This window comes from Pyxicephalus adspersus, chromosome 4 (genome assembly GCF_032062135.1).
Source record: "Pyxicephalus adspersus chromosome 4, UCB_Pads_2.0, whole genome shotgun sequence".
Taxonomy (NCBI): domain Eukaryota; kingdom Metazoa; phylum Chordata; class Amphibia; order Anura; family Pyxicephalidae; genus Pyxicephalus; species Pyxicephalus adspersus.
This window is the reverse complement of record NC_092861.1, coordinates 98,970,777-98,997,410: the sequence shown is the minus strand read 5'-3', so window position 1 is coordinate 98,997,410 and position 26,634 is coordinate 98,970,777. Positions and strand designations below refer to the sequence as shown.

The 26,634-nt window shown below is 39.9% G+C and overlaps 1 protein-coding gene and 1 long non-coding RNA gene across 5 annotated transcripts in view; one reads left to right on the top strand and one right to left on the bottom strand.

Annotated features, from left to right (window-relative positions):
• LOC140330106 (uncharacterized) overlaps nucleotides 1–26,634 on the bottom strand; it is a 690,842-nt gene that overhangs the window by 99,296 nt on the left and 564,912 nt on the right. The gene's annotated exons all lie outside the window — the stretch shown is intronic.
• Nucleotides 1–26,634, top strand: part of HNRNPLL (heterogeneous nuclear ribonucleoprotein L like) — a 125,128-nt gene that overhangs the window by 52,968 nt on the left and 45,526 nt on the right. For all 4 annotated transcript variants that reach the window (XM_072409122.1, XM_072409123.1, XM_072409120.1 and 1 more), the window contains exons 8-10: nucleotides 216–430; nucleotides 17,344–17,465; nucleotides 25,036–25,231. In XM_072409122.1, coding sequence (XP_072265223.1) covers nucleotides 216–430; nucleotides 17,344–17,465; nucleotides 25,036–25,231 — 533 coding nt within the window. The remainder of the gene's footprint in view (nucleotides 1–215; nucleotides 431–17,343; nucleotides 17,466–25,035; nucleotides 25,232–26,634) is intronic.

Genomic DNA, 26,634 nt, shown 5'->3' with positions numbered 1-26,634 from the left:
CACTTTAATCAGAATATTTAGCTTACATAAAAGGGTTGTCTACCCTTTTATGTAAAGTGAATTTTGTGAGTTTAGGTACACTTTAATATATGATGCTGGGCCCACTTTCATTTTCAGATTTTTGTTTACTCTTAAGCTGTTTAAAATGTAAATGGTGTAGTCTACTCAAAAACAAAAATATATTACTAACAAGAGTTTTTTTTCTCTATTTGAAGGAAACCATGGCCCGTTGTTGCCTCCACCAAATCGCTATAGGATGGGTTCTAGAAATACTCCAGAACTAGTGGCTTATCCGCTTCCTCAAACCTCTTCTTACTTTCATGGTGGACCTCCTATTGGTTCAGTAGCTATGGTCAGTGGTCTTCATCAGGAGAGGGTGAACTGCTCTCGTGTTTTTAACTTGTTTTGCCTATATGGGAACGTTGAAAAGGTATATTTTGGTTTTCATTTGACTTTTTATACAAATGTTTTCCTAACATCCAAATGTATCGGGTTCTTGCAATCTGGCAGGGATATGCTCAGTGTGTGTAATTTATTATGCAACTCGTGTATATTAGATGTGTTTCCAACTTGTAATAGATAATGTTACCTATTCACAACTAAATGTATTTGTTTTTCTTTCAGCAGAACAAAAAAAGCTCATGCATAGCCATGTATTTGGCATTCTCTGAGGCTAGCCCTATTGGATTAAAAAAAAAAAGAAATTGCACTGCATTATTGGTCTTTATGTAGTTTAGAGCTCCTGTTGCATGCTGAAGGGCAAGAAGGAAGTTACAGACAGACTTTTTGTATGTGTCTGTGTGAAAAATAAAGTCTAGACTGACCTTTCTTTTAAACTTAAAAACATGTGCAAAAGCTGTATGGCCATTTAAAGTGTTTTTAAAAGCGTTTTGGAATGAGGCTGTATGACAGAGAAGAGATAGACAAGTAGTAAACACCCTACAAATGCCTATAAATGCTTGCAAATTCATGTAAATGATCACAAACCTCCCATTTAGTTTCAGTAGGGATGTGTTGAGTGTTTAGACATTTGAATACAGTTAGATGTTGTAGGTAATGATCTCTTTGCATCAACTAAGAAAACGTCCAAAATTGCTCTGGTATGAATGAGTCCATTGGAATGAATTGGCGTTTCAAATATGGATGTTAAATGCTGGGCTAACAGTCTTTGAATCTTGGCCTTAGTTGTATAAAAAAATAAAAAACGCCACAAAAAAAAAAAACAGGGAAAAGAAAAATTTTTAACCACAACTCTTTAATCTGTGTTTTGAGATTTGAGGAGTAAATTACATATATTGTAATTTATTGGCATGTTGCATCCATGTCTGAGGCGTATATATACTATTGTGCAAGACCAATATTGTAAAGTGGTCATGAGCAAAGTAATGGTTATTGCCAATGGTGGCCTTTTCAAAATGTTATATGCCTAATTGTGTTTGGTAACAATTCTTACCTGGAAACAAGCATCATAAAAAAGAAAAATGTTTCATATTTATATCTTTTCAGCTCAGGTTTAATAAACTCAAAACATCATTATGACATGGCAACTAGCACTTTCAGAATGAGCGGTCAACAGTGACAGCCTCACTTACATACGTTTTCTTTATCAATCCCTTAGTCTTAACATTCTTGTGATAACCAGTCAATACATTTCTCTATAGCTTAGAAAAACATGTGGCATTGTATGGTGGCAGCCTCAGCCCTAACCTAAACTTTAGCCAAAGTAATTATTTTTTTTTATGAAGTAGATAGAAATTACATTTTTGTTTTTCCCTCTGTGATAAGTTTGTAGAGATAAACCCCTTACTTCTGGTCACTGTTTAATGTCCTTGCCAAAATTGGGGCGTGTAGTCCTCTCTGGGACAATGCAGGCAAGATTGCAAATACTTCAGTGTTTCTGACTCATTTTTACTGTACTAAAATTGTTTTTGTTACTTACTGTGTTTCCATTGTTCGGAATACATATCTGATACATCAAACAAAAAAAAAGATAAGAGAAAAAAAAAATGCAGGAGAAAAACCAAAGGACAGCTGGGTGATCCAGCAAACCTTAAATGGATTTCTGTAGTCATTTGCCATTTGCATGTTTTGAAACCTGGACCAGATCTATTCCAGACTTGCTGGATCACCCAAGTTCACTGATGAAGGTGTATGCTCTCCAGCCTTGGAGAGCTTAAATAAATAAGGCGCAATGAGTAAAGTTTATCATGAAAGAGAAGCAATACTTTAGTAAGGTTACTGGTTAACGAACCACTATTAACTCATAACTTCTGGTGGTTCTGCCAGTACTGCAGATACAGCAGAGCCATCTTTGTTTAGGTAAACCCCGGTGCCCAGCAAAGCAATAGCGACATCCCAAACAGGAGCCTCGTCCCTTAAAGGTAGTGATTTCTTTCCAGTGGTAATAGAGGGGCTTTGCACTCCACTGGACGTAGGGAGTAATAATACATACATTTTAATAAATCAGCAACTGTCTTTACTAATACAAATAATCATAACGCTAAATATAATTACACATAGTGAAAAGGCAAAGGGGATCATAAAAAATATATATATTTATATGGTATATACCCACCATTATTACAAAACTAGTCACTTATTGTTACTTTAAAGGAAGGACCAAAAGCTTAAACATTCATTCAAACCCGGATATTTTGTGGCTTCCAGTTCAAAAATCCACTGATTTTTTTTTTTTTGTTGTAATATTTGTTTATCAAAATCACCACCCCTTGGATCCGGGTACATTTTTTTTAACGCAACAAAGCCAATTACAATATGCATAGAGGGCCACAAAGCACCATTCCTATCTTCCCAGCTGGAGCTGAAACCGACTAGCAAATCTAGTAAATCGGCATGCGGTTTATGAAGGGGAAACGCCCGATACGAGGCTGCCAGGACTGGAGATGCAAAGGCAGCTGCAGGAGCTCTCACAAAAAGCCTCCAGGGCACCCAGCAGATGCAGAGGTAGGCAAAGAAAAAGAGCAGCAGAGTGGTTGCACACACCTCTCCAGTGTCCACTCTTTTTTCGCGCTGAAAAACGATGACGGGTGCGTAGCAATCTGCATCCTGTGCCACAGACAGATTCGCAGAGGACAGGCCGGGTCACATTTGGGTACAACATCCCTGCTTTCCCACATGCGCAAGAATCACAAACCAAAGCTGGAGAAATACTTATGTTCTCTTGAAAGAGGTGCAACCACGTCATTGTCTCTTCTTCCTTCGTCATTGTTCAGCTCCCCATTGGTCTCTTCAGCCCACTCTACCGGAGTTCAGCTCAGGACATCAGGCAATAGGGAACTTCTCCTGGGCATTAGCATTCTCGGTATCTAGTCAAATCCACGTCACCATGGACAGCTGGACAACCAGGCACAGAGTGAGACGCTACTTGTCCTTCACCGCTCACTGGGTGGCCTTGCATAGCTCAGTGGGCAGTAGTCTGCAAGAGGCATTGCAGCACCTGGGTACCCCCGCCAAGGGGTGTGGTGGGAAAGCATGGGCCCACCCCAGTCCTCTCCCTCCTCCTCCTTTATTCATTCTCTCAGTAAATCATCTCTTTTCGTCACTCCTCCTGAAAGGCCAGCAGCAGAGGACACTGCGGTTAAGTGTGCACGCCACTACCGCTCCCTCAAGCACACGCGTTGCCAGGCAGTGCTGAAACTAGTGTCCTTGGGGGAGAAAAGTCACACCGCCAGAACTATTTGTCCGCTTTGCACCGAGGGGTTGAGGCTTGGCTGACGTCCCCCTGGCCCCCCTCCGTCATGGGGCCCCCCACTTCATCCTCCCGATGTTGCTGACTCCTGTCAGTACTCCATTCACTAAAATTGTACACTTCTGGGTGGCATTGATGATGCACTACACCCAGCTCTGGATGCCAGTTAATAATGCAGTCCCTGCTCCGTCTCAGGGCCCGCCGCCTCCTCCTCCTGCTGTTGCTGCTGCTGCTGCCTGTTAGTACTTCATTCACTAAAATTGTACTCCTCTGGGTTTCATTGACGATCCACTCCACCCAGCTCTAGATGCCATTTACCAATGCGGGCCACACTCTGTCTCAGGACCCACCGCCTCCTCCTGCTGCTGCCGCCTGTCAGTACTCTATTTACAAAAATTGTATTACACACTTCTGAGTGGCAATGACGATGCATTACACCCAGCTTTCCATGACACTTAACAATGCGGTCTCCCTGGCGATAGCTGACCAGTGGCCACACACTGCTACTGCTCTCGCTGACCCACACTCCGTCTCTGGTCCTCCATCCACTGTTTAAATTTCCCGCCGATCCGCCCGCCGGCACCGACGTCACCGGGAAACCCCGGAGATTGTCTCTGCACTTTACGGCTGGAGATCGGAGGAGCAGGACGACGGGGGACGACGACGGAGCAAGGTAAGTGGGGTTTTTTTTTTTTTTTTTTTAAGGTTAAAGCTACTCCAAGGGGGGTGTGGCTACGCTAGGGAGGCGTGAGGCAGCTTTTTTGTGAGAGCTCCTGCAGCTGCCTTTGCATCTCCAGTCCTGGCAGCCTAGTATCGGGTGTTTCCCCTTCATAAACCGCATGCTGATTTACTAGATTTGCTAGTCGGTTTCAGCTCCGGCTGGGAAGATAGGAATGGTGCTTTGTGGCCCTCTATGCATATTGTATGTATATTGTGCGCATATATGCTCTCAGGTTTACAAAGGAGGACTGCACTGTGTTGTATTTTCAATGGGGTGGTGATATCTAAGGGGCGCCGATGTATTTATGACATAGCGGATATGTTTTGACGGGCATAATGTTTTTTTAGATGGCCCGCAGGTCTTTGCCGCTTCTCAGTATATTGCCATGCTTTGTTACTTGTATCCTTGGACTTGCTAGTTTAAATGTTTTTATATGCAAAGTGATGGGCAGTTTTTCCCCATGTCCTTTAGTATTACATATACCTATGTTTCCCATCCTATTTTAACTCAGTCTGTGGTTACATTGGGGGAAACAATATTTATATGTTTACTCTATATTTATGGTTATTTTACACTTTATCGGTTATTAACTGGATGCAGAGGCAGTGAGCAGTAACATGCTTGCCTTGGGCATCACATTCCCCCACTAGTTTGCTCCCGTTCCTGGCGAATAGGAGCTAATTCATTTGTAGTACTACTTGTTTTGACCCCGACAATAAGTCGGGGATATTTTTTGTTTCCTTTTTCTTCTCCTGTTCTCTATTCTTTTTCTCTTCCTTTCCTTCTTCATCCCTTTTTTCTTCTTACTATTTCTAATTCCCTTCCCCTTTTTCCCCTGGGCAGTCCCTCTCCCTCCTAGACTCATTGGCTCTGTCTTAGTGGACCTGGACATGGTGTTACCTGGTGGACATGGTGTGACCTGGTGTTTAGCCCTTGTTTACCGCCCCCATGCGGCTAAAAATTATGTAAATTAATGTCAAGGGTCTCAACTCACCAAACAAGCGATCGGTGGTGCTAAATTCTCTCAATCGCATAAAATTCCAGGTGGCATTTCTTCAGGAGACTCTCGCCACGATGTGCCTACATTGAAAAAACGTTGTTTTCAGACGGCCTATCATGGCTCCTCCCCTGATTCAAAATCAAAAGGTGTTAGTATCCTGCTCGACAAATCCCTGCCTTGGTCCGTTGGTTGCTGTGCAGTCTGACCCTGAAGGGAGGTACCTAGTAGTCAAAGGGAAAATTCAGTCCCAAATGTTCTCTTCAATCTATATCTCCCGAATACCAATTAGCTACCCTAATTTGAAGAGTTCCTTGATATTGCAGGAACATTTACAAGAGGGTGTAATGATAGTAGATGGGGACTTAAATTTTGCATTAGATCCTGTTCAAGATGTGTCCCGGGGGGCCTCCCACTTTCCCTACTCCACTCTCCGACGGCTTAAAAATCTCCTACATCAACTTATTAATGTATGGAGAACACCCCACTGGCCGTGATTTTACTTTCTATTCGCCGGTCCACAAAACTTATTTCCGCATTGACCTTTTTTTTTAATACGACATGATGCTATTTCCCTTGTCCAGGCCTCTGAGATTGGCAATATAACCTTCTCGAACCATGCCCCTATCTCACTATTCAGTCAAATTCCTCTTCCTTAAAAAATACTTCCTGGTGTCTTAACAAGTCTCTGCTGACTTCTGAGGGCTTCAGGCTTTTTTCTCAACGCAGCCTCAGTCTCTAATCCATTGACTATATGGGAGGCTCATAAATGTTATATCCGGGCACTAATGATCCAGAAGGGTCACACACTTAAGAAGGAACGTAAGGCTCAGTTAGAGCGTATGTTTCGTGATTTACATATTTTAGAATCCCAACATAAGTGGGGTCACTCTCAGGACATAGAAGCCCAGCAGCAGTTTTGCACTGCTGCTCTAAGGCGAAATTTCAACTTCACAGGAGTTAGGCATTTTTCCATGAATACAGAGTTAAAAGAGAGAGCTAAAAGAGTCCAGGGCTTTTTATCCCTGCATAAATTCTAACTCAGGTGTTAAACAGTAAAGGTCCCAACACTGAACCCTGGGGTACACCACTACACCCCACAAAGTCCAAGTACACTATATCAACTGCTATTCTCAAGTCTACTTGTTTTCTTACTTCCTCATAAAAAGAGAGTAAGTTTGTTTGACAGCTCTGTCTTTCTTGAAGCCATGCTGACTATCACTTATTATATTATTTTCTAGCAGAAACTCCTCTATTGCGACTCCATTAAGGCTGTGACATTGCTATTATGAATTTGCACATGAGCTCTGCAATTTTCCTTTGTTTATACAGAGCTAAAAAAAGTGTTTAGTAAATCCGCCTTATCTTTATCCCCAGTTACCAACCCAGAGACCTATAAGTAAGGGGCCTACATGCTCAGATCTGATCTTTTTGCTATTATGGACATCTTCCTAATTGGAACAGTCAACATATTATTAGGCAGTATGGTGGCAGTTTAAAATCATCACTGTGAGTTAATCACAAAGAAAGCAAAAAAAATTTACAGAGCCTAGACATTCATTAACTTCTGGAGCAAGCGGTGATTTGATATGCTAAGAGAAACAACTGAAGTGTTTGTCTTGGTTAATAAAGAGTTACAAGATGTCTAAGAAGAGTCCACCCCCTAATATCACCCTCAACCTCAGCTGTGTTTAGCAAGAAATTTCTTCTGTAAAGGTGCGTACACACTTCCAATTTTTATCGTTCCAATCGAACGACGAACGATCGATTGGGCAAAAAATCGTTCGTAAAAAAGTAACCAACGACGCCGACGAACGAGGAAAGTCGCTGGAAACGAACGACCGGACCGGCGGATCGGATTGGACGACGATCGTTGAGCATCGTTCGTGTGTACGGTCGTTCGTTGATCGTCCATGTTCAGAGCATGCGTGATGAACGAACGTCCGTTCACTTTCCTGTCGTGCACATAGTTCCTCTATCGCTTAAACGATCGTATCTATTGTGTGTACAATATCTACGAACGATCGTGTCGTTACCTCTATGTGCAGTATCGGTGCTATACGATCGTTCATATATATCGTGCAGGAACGTTCGTCGTTCGTTTTCCGACGATAATAATTGGAAGTGTGTATGTAGCTTTAGTCTTGCAAACCGCCCCACCCCAGCCTCCGTCCTGCACACAGCCCAGTCTCTTAAACAGTGGAAAAAAAATAATTCACTGAAAAATTTGTTAGCAGGCCAACCATCCTTTAGTTAAGGTATCACTGTATTTAAAATATTTTTTACATATTTTTATCCTTTTTACATCTTTTGTTATATTCTTTATAGTTTTCAAACGATGAAGGTGATCCTTCATTTTTAAATTTTTGGAATGCCTTTTTCTTGTTCTTTATGGCTTTTTTAACATCAGCTGTGAGCCACATAGGTTTTAATTTTAGTCTCTTAAACTTATTACCCATTGTTATATATTTTACAGTGTGCTTGTGTAGAACAGACTTATTGTCTCCCAGTCCAAGTTTTCCATTGTTTTTAATAATGGAAAATCAAATGTTTTTATCTTTCCTGTTTTTGCTTCCTGTTTACAGCTTACATTAAATTAAATCATATTATGGTCACTGCTACCCAGATTCTCTTTGATATCCACAATGGTTATAAGCTCTGCATTGTTAGCAAGAACTAGGTCCAGCAGAGTATCCTTTCTGGTTGGGGCTTTTATAAACTGTACCATAAAAATATCTTGTATTAAAATTCATAACTTTCCTCCCTTTTCCTGTTCCTGTAGTGCCATTACTCCAGTCAATGTCAGGGTAGCTGAAATCTCCCATGATTAAAACATTTACAGTTTTTGTTGCTTTTTCTATGTGTGCTACTAGTTGATTTTCTATTTTTCCTTAGCACTGGGGGGCCTATAGCAGACTCCAATAATTAATTGTGTATTATGCATCCCCACATTCAACTCCACCCATATTATCTCAACCTCATCACATGCTCCATCAACAATATCTTCTTTCACATTCACTTTCAGATAACTTCTCACATACAAACAGACACCACCACCTTTTTAGTTTGTCTCTGTCTTTACGAAAGAGAGTAAAACCAGGAATATTGACTCAAAAGTAATTGGACAAATTAAAAAGCTGAAAATAAAATTTTCATTTCTATACTTGGTCGAAAACCCTTTGCTGGCAATGACAGCCTGTAGTCTTGAACTCGTGTACATCACCAGATGCTAGGTTTCCTCCTTTTTAATGCTCTGCCAGGCCTTTACTGCAGCCGCTTTCAGTTGCTGTTTGTTTGTGGGCCTTTCTGTACGAAGTTTAGTCTTAATGCATGCTCAATTGGGTTCAGATCAGGTTACTGACTTGGCCATTCAGGAATATTCCACTTCTTTGCTTTAATAAACTCCTGGGTTGCTTTGGCTGTATGTTTTGGGTCATTGTCCATCTGTATTATGAAACGGCCTCCCAATCAATTTGACTGCATTTAGCTGGATTTGAGCAGACAGTATGTCTCTGAACACCTCAGAATTCATTCAGCTGCTTCTGTCTTGTCACATCATCGATAAACACTATGTGCTACGTGCCACTGGCAGCCATGCACACCCAAATTGCCTCTGCCATGTTTTACAGAAGATGTGGTATGCTTGGGATAATGAGCTGTTCCACGCCTTCTTCATACTTTTTTCTTGCCAACGTTCTGGTAAAAGTTGATCTTGGTTTCATCTGTCCAAAGAATGTTTTTTCAGAACTGTGGCGTCTTTTTAGATGTTTTTGAGCAAAGTCCAATCTAGCCTTTCTATTCTTGAGGCTTATGAGTGGCTTGCACCTTTCAGTGCACCCTCTGTATTTTACTTTCATGCAGTCTTCTCTTTATGGTTGACTTGGATATCAATACGCCTACTTCCTGTAGAGTGCTGTTCACTTGGTTGGCTGTTGTGAAGGAGTTTCTTTTCACCTTTGAAATTATTCTGCGATTATCCACCACTTTTGACTTCCTTGGACGTCCAGGTCTTTTGGGGTGTCTGAGTTCACCAGTGCTTTGTTTCTTTCTCATGATGTACCAAACTGTAGATTTTGGCCACTCCTAATATTGTAGCAATTTCTCAGATGGTTTTTTTTTTTGTTTTCGCAGCTTAAGGATGGCCCACACCAGCCTATGAAATAGCCTTTGAGTCAATTTTCCAATTACTTTTGAGCCCCTGAAATGAACTGATTGTGTAAAAAAAAAAAAAGGCTTTAGTTCCTCACATTTTTATGCAATCTTTTTGTTCAACCCACTGAATTAAAGATGAAAGTCTGCAGTTCAACTGCATCTGAGTTGTTTCATTTAAAATTATTTGTGGTAATGTACAGAACAAAAATTAGAAACATGGGGTCTCTGTCCAAATATATATGGACCTAACTGTATATTGCTATTGTGAAGGGGGACACACTATAAACTCCGCCTTTCAGTTGAGTTATAGATTGGAATTCCCAATTCCTTCATTAAACCAGGTATGTTATGGCAATACAGAAAGCCACTATCAGTTCTAAAGTACTGCAGAAATGCAATTTCTCTGGTTCGAAAGTACGATACTTTTGTTCCTTTTTCAAGTAAGTTTTTCTCATGCAGTCTTGATGCTAAGAGTTCTGAAGCCTTCTTCGATAGTCCCAATCATGTTCCAAATCACTCAACACATGCTGATGAAATCCCTTACAAACAGATTCCTCTTCAATTTCAAACTCTTCATCATTGTTGTCGCCTAGTTCATCACCATAATAATGTTCATCAAGAGAGGGTAGTGTACTGAAAACCGGCAGAGTGATTTCATGTGAATGAGCCACTGGGCGTATAGCCGATGGTAGACTAGGATACTCTGTTAACATTTATTTTTCTTATTATATCCTGAATTTTTTTCTCTTTACAAAAGTAACAGTCACTGAAATGATCTACTGGCTCTTGCCAAACCATAGGTATACCAAATGGCATCTTATCACGTGTTCCCTTTGTCCACATCCGTAAACCCTGGACACACTGTTTGCACACCTTATGTGGGGCCCAAGACTTATCTTGATCACCAAGTTTAACTTTGAAATATGCCAAATAGGCTTGCCCTACAAATGTGCTGATGTTCGACCCTTAACTGGGAATGGTGAAACTGCCACAGATATAAAAAAATGAATCAGGGTTGTTTAGGCACTTACGATGAGAAACAGCAGAGCCAGACATTATCTGAAAAAAAAATAGGTGTGTAAGTTAAAAATTTTTTTTTGCCTATTCACTACGTAGAGCAACACACAACCTCTGTCCATACTGTCTTGCGTGTAAATGAATAGCCTATATAAATCCATGCTACAGTAATCACAATAATATGAGCAGTAGAGAAAAAACCTAACGTGATAGAAGAAAACTAACTGCACTTTCAGAATCAACATACCTATTTTAGTGTGAATAAACTTAAAACTGAAGTCAACAAAAATTTTATTCAAAATTGTTACCCATTGTAATCTTTCCCCCAACTGTTCCCAATCCACCTTCCACTAGTGGCTGACCTGTCTGACCTTTCTGCCACCTTATTTAACTGTCCCACCCCCCTCTGTTCTAGTTTAAATATCCCTCCACCATTCCCCAAAATCTTTCTCCTAGCACAGCAGACATTGTAAATGAAATTATTGTATATTGTAGAATACCTAGTGTAGCAGCCAATACACTTAGAATAAATTATCTAAAAGGAGAAGTTGGCATAAAGTTGGAACCTAATTTGTCTGATACCAGCCACATTAATAACCTTTGCTAATCCATTAGGAGAACCAGTATATACATCTGGAAACACCCAGGTAGAGGTATGAAGCAAAGCATGCTTAATAGTAACTAGGTAGTAATTTAGGAAGCCTTCCCCTCGGGGGGGAAGGGGCTTCAACTGGGAGGATGATGGCCTACTAATGGCTCATTTAGGATCTCCCTTTCTGGGTAGTTGGCATAAGGATGTGATGCCTCTTTGGAATGAGGTGGAGCTAGATCCTTCATGGTTGTCATCAGACGATGAAATAGGCAGACCCACTGTAGTGACACAGGTCTCCACTTTCTCTGGTGTAGTGATAACGCATTTCGCTTTGTATTGGAATAGCAACCTAAAGGGGTTTCCCCAACCATAGGATATGCTGTGTTCCTTGAAGATCCACTCCAAATCCGCAAATAACTGGTAGACATGTCCCTGGCAGAGTGTTTTGGTATGTGCAGCTTGTAGGAGTTTATCTTTGGTTCGGCAATAATGTAAGACCACTAGAATATAATATGGTGGGCCCTCTGGTCAGGGTTTTGCCGGGGTGTGATGAATCCTGTCAAACTCTAATCGTTCTTTAGGAATATCTGGACAGAGTTCTTCAACTCACAACACTGTTGAATGCAAATCTATAATTATTCCTGGTAATCCACTTACTCGTAGATGAGATAAATTTTGAAGGTCTTCAGTTTATGATATGAGGCTAAAACATCAGACTTTAATGATTCTAGGTCAGATTCATGACGTTCTAACATAGTGGTGGGATTGTCCATACCGCCATCAGTTTGCCTGTACGGGTTCCCGGTTCTCGAAGTTCCCGCATGAGAAGCCCTCCAATACATTTAGCTAGAGCATTCAATGCAGAGTGAAGTATTTGTTGAAATTGTTCTATCATATCTTGGGAATCCAAGGTGAGGGCCGAGAACAGCTGAGCAGTGAAGTGATCTATTAAATTCATTGGGTAGATTGCGGTCTGCTCAGCGCCGCCATCTTTGATTTTGGCCAGGCTAAGGCCCCCTTTGAAACACGCTTAGATTATTTAACTTTTTAGCTTGAGGACATGCCCAAATGTCGTTCAGGCGGTACCAGCAGTATCTATAGGATCCCCCACAGCCTCTGGGCTCAGTACCAATCGACAGTTTATTGTATTTCACATGCCATTCTGCTGAGTAGTGCAGAGCCAATTCAAGACGTGTCCATCAGCTGGTCCTGTGCATGCCAATTTCTTGTTTTATTTGGATAGCATAGGGAAAGATTAGACCCATTTCTAAGTCTTTGTTTGGCTGTGGCCTTACTAGGGAGAGTAAGTGAATGGCAAATATAAAAACCCCCCTTCCAGGTGAACAAAATATTTTAGTTGCTAACAACTTTAGATTAACTAGTGGGATTTTAAGTAGTGGGGCTTTAAAGGCCAAAATCAACAACTGCTTCAGATATTGTTTAAAGGTTTTTAAAAGGACTAACTTTATTCTTAATCACATTTAAAATACTATCACAAGATATACAAGAATAAAAACATTATTTGCACCTCTGTAGATCTCCTTCTGGATGACTCTCTAAGGTGAGATATTCCAATCACTCTACATGTTTCACGGAATCTAAGTTTGCTTCCTCAGGAGGAGGAGGAGATCTAAAATTTCAATAACATTTTATGTACAATAGGTAAGCTTTAAATCAATCTCATATACATTGTTCTGATTAAACAAATTCAACAACTTATCAATTTCACATTAAAAAAACATTAATTAGAGAAAAAGGCAAAAACAAAACCAAAAATATTCAAAATGGTGTGGGGACTTATACACATATATTCAGTGCGAGATTTCATTTTTAGGTCCTTCTCTCAAAGAATGTTGCTTTGTCATTAACTAACAAACCCACATCTATGCATATAAGTATATATGTTACTATGTATTTTTTTCCTACATTATATACACTGTTGACTGTGAAGCTTGTTGATGTCTTTTTTGACGCGGTCGCCCAGCCCCGTCACACTGTGTGGCGGAGGGGAATTTTACTCGGGCTAGTGAGGTGTTTCCAACTTAGTTCATGCCTCCCGGCCCTTGAGTGACGGGACACTCCGTGTCACAGATGCTCCAGGGCTTACCAGTTCCGTCATTTTTTCGGAAAATGCCCGACGTCAGGCGGACACTTTTGGCTCGTTTGAGCTAGGCGACCCCCATGTGGAGCGCTGTCAGTTACATAGTAGGTTAGGTTGAAAAAAGTCCATCAAGTTCAGCCACTAGGGAAATAAACATATCCCAGATATAAAACGCTATAAGACATAGTTGGTCCAGAGGAAGGCAAAAAAAAAACCCTGGTACAATTTGCTTCAACGGGAAAAAAATTCCTTCCTGATTCCATGAGGCTATCGGATGTTCCCTGGATCAACAGCCTCTGTTATTTTTACTTTAAAGCCTTAATACCCAGTTATATTCTGTGCTTCCAGAAAAACATCCAGCTTTTACTTAAAACAATCTATAGTAGTTGCTGAAACTACTTCCTGAGGGAGCTGATTGCACATTTTCACAGACCTTACAGTGAAGAATCCCTTCCTTATCCGAACCTTAAACTTCTTTTCTGCCAGACGCAAAGAGTGCCCTCTTGTTCTTTGTAATGATCTTAAAGTGAATAACGGGGAAGAGAGTTCTCTATATGGACTGTTTAAAAAATTTATACAGGGTGATCATATCCCCCCTTAAACATCTCTTCTCAAGGGAGAAAAAATTCAGTTCAGCTAATCTCTCCTCATAGCTGAGCTCCTCCATTCCTTTTATTAATTTAGTTGCCCTTCTCCGCACTATCTCCAGTTCAACAATGTCCTTTTTGTGAACTGGTGCCCAAAACTGGACTGTATATTCCAGATTTGGTCTGACAAATGCTTTGTCCAGGGGCAGGATAATGTCTCCATCTCTGCAGTCTATTCCTCTTTTAATACAAGAAAGTACTTTACTAGCTTTAGATATTGAAGCTTGGCATTGCAATGCTGTTATTAAGTCTATGATCTTCCAGAACCCCAAGATCATTTTACATTTTTGACTCCCCCCAATGTATTCCCCCTAGACAGTATGAAGCATGCATGTTAGCTCCCAAGTGCAAAATTTTACATTTATCTATATTAAATGTCATTTGCCACTTGGCTGCCCAATCAAACAGTGCATCCAGGTCTGCTTGTAGATTATAGATATCCTGTATGGACTTAATTCCACTACATAGTTTTGTGTCATCTGCAAACACAAAGATGGTACTTTTATTCTCAAACTTTAAATCAATTATAAAGATGTTAAACAGTAAAGGTCCCAACACTGAACCCTGGGGTACACCACTAATAACCTTAGACCATTCAGAGTATGAATCATTAATACAACTCTCTGGATGCGATCTTTAGGCCAGTTCGCTATCCATTTACAGACTGACTTTTCTAAACCTATTGACCTTAACGTGCATATTAACCGTCTGTGGGGTACAGTGTCAAATGCTTTAGCAAAGTTCAAGTACACTATATCAACTGCTGTTCCATGGTCTACCTATTTACTTACTTCCTCATAAAAAGAGAGTAAATTTGTTTGACAACTTCTGTTTGGCACTTCTTTCTTGTACCCATTCTGACTATCACTTAAAATAATATTTTATAGCAGAAACTCCTCTATGTGGTTCTTTATCAAACTCTCTCTCAAGACCTTTCCAACTATGGACGTTAAACTAATGGGTGTGTAGTTACCTGGTAATGACTTTGCTCCCTTTTTGAAGATAGAAACCACATTGGCCTTACGTCAATCCATCGGTACCTTGCCGGTGACTAGAGAGTCTCTAAAAATTAGAAATAATGGCTTTGAAATAACTGAGCTCAGCTGTTTTAGGACACGTGGATGTAATCCATTGGGTCCTAGTGCTTTGTCAACCTTAATTTTTCCCAGGTGTTTCTCAATCATATCATATCTGAGCCATTGTGAACAGTTTAAGACAGTGACATTGCTGTTATGAATTTGGGCTTGAGCTCTGCCATTTTCCTTCGTGTACACAGAAAAAAAAGTGTTTTGTAAATCTGCCTTGTCTTTATCCCTAGTTACCAACCCAGCAACATCCTTTAAGAGGCCTACATGCTCAATCTGATCTTTTTGCTATTAATATATTTGAAAAAGTTTCGGGGGGTTTGCCTTTCCTTTTGCAATCTGTCTTTCATTTTGAAGTTTTGCACATGTTATCTCCTTTTTGCATCTTTTGTTATATATTCTTAGGTTTCAAATGATGAAGGTGATCCTTCATTTTTATAATTTTGGAATGCCATTTTCTTGTTCCTGGCTTTTCCATGGCTTTTTTAACATCAGCTGTGAGCCACATAAGTTTTCATGTTCGCCTCTTCAACCCTTTTACCCATTGGAATATATCTTTCAGTTTGCTTTTGTAAAAACAGACTTGAAACATTCCCATTTCTGTTCTGTGTTCTTTGAGGACAATATTGTCTCCCAGTCCAAGTCACAGAGAGCCGCCCTTTATAATGGAAAATTTGCTCTCTTAAAATTAAATGTTTTTATCTTTCCTGTTTTTGCTTCCTGTTTACAGCTTACATTAAATAAAATATTATGGTCACTGCTACCCAGATTCTCGTTTATTTGCACGTTTGTTATAAGCTCTGCATTGTTAGAAAGAACTAGGTCCAGCAGAGTATCATTTCTATTTGGGGCTTCTATAAACTGTACCATAAAATTATCCTGTATTCAATTCACAAATTTCCTCTCTTTTGCTGTCCCTGTAGTGCTATTACTCCAGTCAATGTCAAGGTAGTTGAAATCTCCCATGATTAAAACACTTCCACTTTTTGCTGCTTTTTCTGTCTGTGCTAGTAGTTGATTTTTTTATTTCTTCCTTAGCACTAGGGGCCCATAGAAGACTCCAAAAATTAATTGTGTGTTCCCTCTCCAATTTCTTCTTTCACATTCACTTTTAGATCACTTCTCACATACAGGCAGACACCACCACCCTTTCGTTTGACTCTGTCTTTATGAAAGAGAGTATACCCAGGAATATTGACAGCCCAGGAATATTGACAGCCCAGTCATGCGACGAACAAAGCCAGGATTCTGCAATACCAACTAAGTCATATTTCACCTCACTCATTAGGGCTTCCAACTCCCCTATCTTGTTTGCCTGGACTTCTAGCATTGTTGAACAAGCTCTTTAAACCATTGCTGCTTTTACCATCGTTTGCCAAATCCTTTTGTTTTTTAGTACAATTAGTACTGCACAATCCAGTGTTTGTTTGTAACATGGGAAGCTCCTTACAATTATCCATAATCTTCCTCCGAACTATCCCCAATCCACCCTCCAGTAGTGTCTGACCCCAGACTAACCTTTCTGCCAGTTTATTTGACTGTCCCAACCCCCTCTGGCCTAGTTTAAACATCTCTCCACCATTCCCCTAAATCTTTCCCCTAGCACAACAGTCCCCCTTTCATTTAGGTGCAAACTATCTCTGGCATAAAGGTTGTACCCCAATGAAAAGTCAGCCCAGTGCTCTATGAACCTAAACCCTTCCCTTTTACACCAGGACTTAAGCCATGCCTTTAGCTGCCTAAGCTCCATGTGCCTTTCTTGTGTTGCGCATGGCTGTAAATATTCCAGGGAATATAGCCTTGGAGGCCCTTTTCTTCAGCTTGAAACCCAGTTCCCTAAACTGATTTTTAAGGATCCTCCAACTTCCATCTACATTGTTATTGGTTCAAACATGGACCAAGACAGCTGGGTCCTGTCCAGCCCCTCCCAATAGTTTGTCCACTCGGTCCACCACATGCCAAACCCTCGCACCAGGGAGACAGCAAACCATTCGGTTGAAGGGATCTGGGCGACAAACTATTCTATCCGTCCTCCTGATGATAGAATCCTCTATGAATACCAAATGTCTTTTCCTTCCTGCGTTTCCCTCCCCACCACTACTAGATGTGCTGCTCTCCCAACTGTTAGGGGTAGCAGTAACATCTAGAGTTGCCAACACTGGGTCTGCCACCTGCACACCTTCACATAACTTTGCAAACATGTTGGGGTGCTCAAACACAGGGCTGGCCTTCCTTTTCTGGGTGCCTCTATATATATTTATGTGTATGGGTGTACATGTTGATAAGATTGTGCACAGACTCGCTTTTTTTTTTTTTTTCTAGGTGAAGTTTATGAAGACTATTCCAGGCACGGCTCTTGTCGAAATGGGTGATGAATATGCTGTGGAAAGAGCAGTCACACATCTGAATAATGTGAAAGTTTTTGGAAAAAGGCTAAATGTTTGGTAAGAAAGTTATTTAGGATGAATAGAGATTTATAGTTTTTTTTAAAGTATTTTTTAACACATTCATTATCCGGACAGCAATTTGCAGCTTTGTGGTTCATATGTCATCACAATCTTTAAAATCATAGCACTATCTTAAGCATCTTTGATATATTCTCACTTCAAGGAAGCGTGATGTTTGACTCATGTTACCAATGTTGACAATTTTACCACTTTTTTGATAATCTTAAGAAGTTAAAATAGGTGTCAGGATGTAGTGGACAAATCTGCAGCAGAGCAGCACACTCACATTTTCTATGTGGGGCAGAGTGACAGAGACTCCTGATAGGGACTCCTTCCTTTCACAGCAAGATACATTTCCCTTCCCCACAAACCCTCAAACCTCTTTATTGCTGTGAGGGTGGGGCTTCTGGGTATGGAGGAACATGTGGCAGGGATCTGGTCTGATCAGCCAGTCACCATGTCTAAATAATGTAGTTTGGCCAGACCACTGACCTCATCTATTAGGTAAGCTCTAACACCAAAGCTTTGGAAACTCCTTCATGTGGGCTACCGAGAAATCACTCTTCTCTACATAGTTACGTAGTAGGTCAGGTTGAAAAAAGACATAAGTCCTTCAAGTTCAACCACTAGGGAAATAAACATATCCCAGCTATAAAACCCTATGGATATAGTTTGTCCAGAGGAAGGCAAAAAAAAACCCTTGGTGCAATTTGCTCCAACTGGGAAAAAAGTTCCTTCCTGATTCCATGAGGCATTCGGATGTTCCATGGATCAACTGTCATTGGTATTTTTTCTTTAAAGCCTTAATACCCAGTTATATTCTGTGCTTCTAGAACAACATCCAGATTTTTCTTGAGGGAGCCTATTCCACATTTTCACTGACTATACAGTGAAGAATCTCTTCCTTATCCAGAGCTTAAACTTCTTTTCCTCCAGACGCAAAGAGTGCCCTCTTGTTCTTTGTAATGATCTCAAAGTGAATAATTGGGAAGAGAGTTCTTTATATGGACCATTTATAACTATATCAACTGCTATTCCACTGTCTACCTGTTTACATACTTCCTCATAAAAAGAGAGTAAATTTGATTGACAACTTCAGTCTTTCTTGAATCCATACTGACTCACTTATAATATTTTCTAGCAGAAACTGTGGTTCTTTATCAAAACTCTCTAGGACCTTTCCAGCTATGGATGTTGAATTAACAGGTCTGTAGTTACCTGGTAAGGACTTTGCTCCTTTTTCAAAGATAGGAACCACATTGGCCTTACGGCAATCCATTGGCCATGCCAGTGATTAAAGAGTCTCAAAAAATTAAAAATAATGGCTTTGAAACAATTGTGCTCAGCTCCTTGAGGAAACTTGCATGTAATCCATCAGGTCCTGGTGCTTTGTCAACCTTAATTTTCCCAACTGGTTCTTAATCATATCAATTTTGAGCTATTGTGAACTGTTTAAGGCAGTGACATTGCTATTATGAATTTGGACTGGAGCTCTGCCATTTTCCGTTTGTGTACACAGAGCTGCCTTTTCTTTATCCCCAGTTACCAACCTAGAGACATTCTTTAGGGGCCTACATGCTCAGATCTGATCTTTTTGCTATTAATATATTTAAAAAAATGTTTGGGGTTTTCCCTAATTTGCTTTGCAATCAGTCTTTCATTTTGAAGTTTTGCACATTTTATCTCCTTTTTACATCTTTTGTTATATTCTTTATAGTTTTCAAACAATAAAGGTGATCTCACATTTTTATATTTTTGGCATGCCCTTTTCTTGTTCTTTATGGCTTTTTTAACATCAGCTAAGAGCCACATGGGTTTTAATTTTTCAGTGTGCTTGTGTAGAATACCAATTCCCACCACTACATATCTCCCATCCTATTGTGTGTGAAATTCCCCCACCTACTAGATTGTAAGCTTATCGGGGCAGGGTCCGCTCCTCCTGTATTAATCTGTTTTAATCTGTCTGTAATAATCTGTCATTTGCAATCCCTATTTAATGTGCTGATGCGCAGGAGAGGGATGCCTGTGCTTTAGTGAGAAAGAGATAAGTGTGACAAATAAATAGTAAATGTCCCAAAAAATGAATATTTTCTTGTTTACAATACATTTTTCTAGACCATTACTGTGATAAAAAAAAAAAATCCGATCTGGTCTCTTAACCTCTTTTCACAAAAAGCTTGCTTACTTTCCTTATATTACAGTTATTTTGCCCCCAGGTTTAATCAGAACAACCAAAAAATATATACAATCCCTTTAAAAGTTACCTTTACTTTATAGAAATTGTACATTATACCATGTAGAGTAACAATAACGATGTAGAACTCGACCCAGATCTTCTGGATCCAAGGTGTTTTCCATATAAGGGTACCATTTATCAAAACATTTTGTCACACCATTATTTCCTAATTCCTCAGCCTTCAATAAATCCCTATAATATAACATCTGCATTGAAGATTTCAATCATATTCAACTTAGGCTGATCCTTATGGATCCATTGCAACATGCTCTACGTGTTGCTAATAAACACAATGATATCCAAAATTTAGTTCCTTTCTTCATATTTCCTTCTTGTGAGTCCCAATTCCCAAACACACATAGTGGTTCCAGAACCATATTTTCGTAATTCTTGTAATATAAGCAAGCAAGAACATTTTTCTATAATTGTTGGATCTGGTTACAGTCCCATTACCTATGTTTAAGTGTAACTTTTTCATGCTCACATTTTAAGCATCCTTTATTTCTAACTGGATCAATAGATTGAATAGCATTCATTGGTCCAACTACCTTATAAGCTCTATGAAGTATCTTAAACTGAGTCTCCCTCCAAGTTTCATTTGGGGTTGTTCTATGGACTATGAGGTAACCTTGCACCACTTTATTATAAATATCTGGAATACCAAAGTCTTTCTGCCATGCCTAGGTTGAACCTCCTAACAATGGTTTAAATTAATATTGCAACTGCAATCTAGGATATATAGAGGATATGGATGGCAATATCAGAGATATAAAGTTATCAAATCTGTAACATTCTACTACTCTAACTGAATCAAGCATCTGTCCCTTTTATCCAGTATATAACATTTCCAAGGTTGCAAGCTAAATTATACAATCGAAGATTAGGAAAGTTTATACCGCCTTCTGATACTGGAAGGTACAATTTAGTCAGTGAAATTTTAGGTCTCTTTCCCAGCCATAAAAATTCTTTATTTATAGCTTGCACATCCGCATGCTTCAACAGAAGCGGCATAGTTTGTAATGTACACAAGAGACGAGGAAAAGAAACAATTTTAGCAAGATGGCAGTGTCCCATTAATGATACAGGTAATTTTTTCCACTGATGTAATCATCTATATATTTTATGAAACAAAGGCAAATAGTTCAACTTATATAGGGACAGTGGTGTTTTGCCAATACATATACCCAAAGTACCCATATACCCAAGTGATGTATTCTTTGACAACAGTAAAAGGAGATTTTTTTCAAACCTGCTACTTCCACAAATAGTGTTAATATAAGTTGTATACTGATGATATCTCCTGATGGTTCAGCAGTAAACAATACAATATCATCTGCAAATAGTGCAGCTCTAGTTTCCTCATTGTGCATTTTTATCCCATGTAAAAAATCTACTGTCTCTACCATGTTTCCCTGATGATAAGGCATCCCCATCAAATAAGCCACCCCCCGATTTTTGCTCAAACAATTAAAATAAAGCGAGTGATCAGAAGGGGACAATCAATAGCACATGAGTGATTTTCAACAATAAATGTGTACTGTAGTCTTCTTCATGGAAAAATAAGACATCCCCCTGAAAATAAGACCTAGGGCATATTTTTGCATTTCAAAAAATATAAGAAAGTGCCTTATTATAGGGGAAACGGTAGATATCTTAACAAAGGTTCAATAGCAATAATAAATAGGAGTGTAGATAGAGGGCACCCGTCTCGTTCCCCTTCCTAATGATATAAAACTTGAAAAAAAACCTGGTGTATTAATTTTAGCTCGGGGGTCCAAATACATAGCTGCTAATAAATTGTAATGAGGCCCTTTTATACCTATTTTTTGTAATACCTTAAACAACCAAGGAATATGCACATTATCGAATGCCATTTCGGTGTCGATACTTATAATTGCCAAATCTGAAGTAGGATGGCATTTGGCATATTCTAAGACCGTAAGCACTCTACAAATATTTGTTACTGCAGATCTGCCTTTAACAAACCTTACTTGCATAGGAAATAATATTACTGGCAGGTATTTCGCTAGCCTATCTGCTAATATTTGAGAGGGTAATTTAGCCTCCAGGTTTAATAACGATATTGGGCGATAAGATGACGGCTGTCTAAGATCTTTGCCTGTTTTTGGGAGAACTTTAATACATGCTTCTTTTCCGAAGAAAGATATGTTTCAGTCTGCCACAATAACTTATAAACATTACCTAAATCCTCCATAGTATCTTCTTTAAGATTTTTGTAATGTTCCGCTGTCAGCCTATGCGGGCTGGGGGCTTTGCCATTTACCAAATTAGCTATAACTCCTTTTAATTCCTGTTCTGTAATATCAGCATTAAGACATTCCCCTTTGTTCCTCTGTTAAACTGGGCATCTGCACTGTATCAAAGCACTTTGCCTCCTAATTTAGTTTTAACACTTGCTTCTTATATAATTAAGTGTAAAACGCTTCCAATATATTATTATTATCCTTGGGCTACGTGGCCAGTTCCCCCAGTGTATTACACAATGCTGGAATATATGTTAGATTTCTTTGGTGACGTGTAAATTTAGCCAAATTTTTGCCAGCCTTTTTACCACATTATGAAATTGTAAATCATAGTATTTTTTAAAAAATATTTCTTGTTTTTCTGCACATCATTCAAATTCTGCTTTAGCTTTTAGCCAAGATTGCTTATTTACAGTAGTTGGATTGTCAGTAAAATTACTATGTGCTTGACGCAACATTTGCAGAGCTGTAATATAGGCCTTCTGATTCTGTTTTTTTTCAGGACGCCACATATAATGCGTCCTCTCATGTATGCTTTCCCTGCCTCCAAATTTAGGATCGGATCAACCTTGTGCTCCAAATTGGTGACTGTATAAGTATACCATGCTGATTTTAGCCCCCCTAGCGTTCTAATTCCGTCAGTTATTTGATGCAAAAAGTGATCCTAATTTTTTTGCATAGAAATTTTTGTTTATATTGTGGGCCTGTAATTCTTAGGATTACCTCCCGGGTATGATAATTATATTTATTTATTATATTGTAATCATAAATTATAATATAATACATAATTATAAATAATAATTTTAAAAAATAATGGCATCACCCCCAGAATTTACTATTGCTGCTCGCATCTGCAGTGAGATGTGAAGCAGAATGCAGAAGTCCTGCATTGTGCTTCGCATCTCACTGCTGATGCGAGCAGCGGCGTGGCCCGGACCTGGGTGGTATTTAAAAGCAAACTCGGTACTCTTAATCTTCTCGGTAATCTTCTTTTAAATTTCACGCCCCCGACGGACCGGCGCCCCGGCATCACAGCAGGATCATCAGATCGCCGCTGGAGCGTGGGGTAAAGGTAAGGGGGCCTTTAAAGTTACCCCGAGTGTGACTCGGGATTACCGCTTTTTGCATGTAAAAGCCACCCCGAGTCACACTCGGGATTACCGCTAGGGGGGTTAATTCCGCTTGAAATGAACAGGCTCTTTAAACTATTGCTGCATTTACCAGCACTGTTTGCCAAATCCTTTTGTTTTTCAATACAAATAGTACTGTGCAATCCAATGTTTTTGCATAACATGGGAAGCTCCTTATATTTATCCATAACCCTCCCCCCAACTATCCCCAGTCCACCCTCCACTACTGGCTGACCCCTGTCTGACCTTCCTGCCACCTTATTTACCTGTCCCACCCCCTCTGTCCTAATATCCCTCCACCATTCCCATAAATCTTTCCCCTAGCACAGCAGACCCCCTTCCATTAAACCATTTCTGGCATAAAGGTTGTATCCCGATGAAAAGTCAGCCTAGTGCTCTATGAACCCAAACCCTTCCCTTTTACACCAGGACTTAAGCAATGCGTTTAGCTGTCTAAGCTCCCTTTGCCTTTCCTGTGTTGCGCATGTTACTGGCAATATTCCAGAGAATATAACCTCGGAGGTCCTTTCCTTCAACTTGAAACCTAGTTCTTTAAACTGATTTTTAAGGATCCTCAATCTTCCATTTATCCTGTCATTGGTTCCAACATGGACCAAGACAGCTGGGTCATGCCCAGCCCCTCACAGTAATTTGTCTACTCGGTCCACCACATGCCGAACCCTGGCACCAGGGAGACAGCAAACCATTCGGTTGAAGGGATCTGGGTGACATACTATTCTATCAGTCCTCTTGATCATAGAATCCTCTATGACAACCAACTGTCTACACCTTCCTGCCTTGCCTTCCCTCTACTAGATGGGCTGCTCTCCTGGCTGTTAGGGGTAGCAGTAACATCACTGGGTCTGCCACCTGCACATCTTCACATAACTTTGCAAATTTGTTAGGATGCTCAAGCACAGGGCTGGCCTTCTTTTTCTGGGTGCCCCTACCACTCCCTCTAACTATAGTCACCCAGCTCCCTACATGTTCATCCTGATTAACCTCTCCACCCTCCACATCTAAGCCATTAACTACCTGCTCAGTGAGCAGGGAACCCTTCCCAAAGTTCCAGTGATTTCAGTGTTGCAATGCGCCTCTCCAGCTCCCCAATGTGAGATACCAGAAGGGGCGACTTGCTCACATTTGTCACAGCGGTATTCACCTAGGAGTTGTTGGTCCATTTGTGCATACATATGGGAGACTGCCCTGAACAAAACCTTGCTGCCACTCATTTTCCCAGTTAGAATGTTTATTGTTTTCAAGGAGTTATAAAAGTTAACTTACAGTTTGTAGTTACTATAAGGATTCAACTCTTTTGTTTTCAAACTCCTGTTTTCTAACTCCACCTATTTCCCAGCCACAAGTTTCACCAGGCAACAGTGAGAAAACTCAAGGTGAGTCTGCCCAGAACTTAAACCACCTGTGAATCCTTGACCACTCCCCCTTAGAGGTCAGTAAGAAAAGAGGAAAAAAAGCTATTTAAAACAAAAACTGACAGACAAACAAAACTTTTTGTTGCTGAAATAACCACAAAATTACAGGCACATCTCTCATCTGGCATCATGTACCAGTTATAAATTATACAAGACTAAGAGTCTGTGTCTGTAGGCCTACGTAGGGCATTTGCAGTCTGCTTTCAGTAGCATTCTGCTTGATTTTTAGATCGCTTAAGATGAATATGATATAATTTACCGTGCATTTCACCTGCCTGTGATCCCCTTCAATGCTGTATTGGTCTGCTCCTTTTTTCCCATTAAGTTATTTGTGGAGAGAAACAGTTAACAAATAAAAGCCTATCACAACAGGCCTTAATGCAAATCAAACTTTAAATAGTGTTTTACTTTGTTTTACCTTTTTATTACAAAGGTGTAAAAAAGTACTGTGAAACTTGAATTGTCTTCTTTAATATTAAATAATGCATATTTTTCTCATTTCAGTGTGTCAAAGCAGCATTCTGTTGTCCCAAGCCAGGTATTTGAACCTGAAGATGGTAGTTACAAGGATTTTTCAATGAGTAAGAACAATAGATTTACCAATGCTGGTCAGGCCTCCAAGAACATTATCCAGCCACCATCTTGTGTTCTTCATTTTTATAATGTCCCTTTAACGATGGAAGAAAGCATATTTCAAAAGGTAATCTATTCTGATTTCCCAGCGTTGACATTGAACTGAAATGCTTGCTCCATACATTCCTTCCAATAAGCTGAGCTTGTTGCCCAAAAAGGTTTACATTAACCTTTGTTACCTGGTATTCCCTTCCACTGTGGGCAGCATGATAAATTACCAACCTAAGTTTCTTTTCTGTGCTGTGGTTTCATTACTTTGTGACTCCAATGAGTGTAGGTTGGTTGTGACAACAGAATAGTAAACCTCAACAAGGACAGGGCAATTCTCAGCTCACAACACTGCTTCCCACACATTGGTCCTGATTTATTAAAGCTCTCCAAGTATTAGTATTTATCTCCTTAGTATTTAAACAGATAGTTGCCTATTGTGATCTGTGCATTAGGAACACTGCAGTTTGTATATATAATTGTATGTTGATCCAGAAATTCAGTCAAAGAATGCCATAATCGTGAAATGGGCGTTTTTTAATATTCTTATATTTTGCCTTTCCTTATTACATTGATGCCTACATTTTTAATAAAACCTTTCATATGTAAATACAATATTTTTAACCTATTTATGTTGTTACAAATTCTCTGTGCTTTTCTATGCAGTATAGGCGCATAATGTCTCATGCGATGAGTTGACTTTGTGCTGTGCTTAGCTTCTTAAAACCTCACAGCACCTTCATCTGCACTTTTTTATTGCTCTCAGTCCTGATTCTAGTAGTAGGCTGGCTGTTGGCAGGTTCTTGAATATTGAATTATTTAATATGGTAGATGGCAGTTTGGGGAAGCAGCATTCTGAGGCAGGCCATTTTTGCATGCAGACGGCATCAAATAACACTCACATAGAATTCAAAACCTTCACTTTTGAAAGATTTAAAATCCAATAAATGAATTTGGGTCAGTGACAGTAAGGGTGGGGAAAAAAGATCTACATCAGGGCTGCCTACCTCCAGTTGTTAGGATCCTCCTTCTGACAGGTAATGTGGGATCACAGAGTCTAAGTGGCACAACGGGTGAAGGGTCGGTAATCTCTGTGACTACAGGGGTAGGCTTCAGTCAGGAGACACTGAGTCAGGTGCAGTCAAAAAGAGTTAAGGCAGCATAGTGATAACAAGTAGACAGGTGGTCAGTATGCAGGATGACGTCGGTACCTAAGAAAGAGATGGGAGCAGACGTTGTCAGTATCCAAACAAGATGTCAGGTAACCACAAGCAGTACCAGGATAGGTGTGCACCAGGGAGGATCCCAAATGCTAATGAGCTGGTGCAAACTCACAGTAACATCCACCATTACTGCTGAGGATAAAATAGCCTCTGCCTATTTTAAGGGGGTCTTTCTCTCTGTGCCGTGTCAAAATGTGTGTGTGACTGGCCACAGACATGTAAGATCAGGAAGTGCATTTTCTTGACACTCCTCCTGACA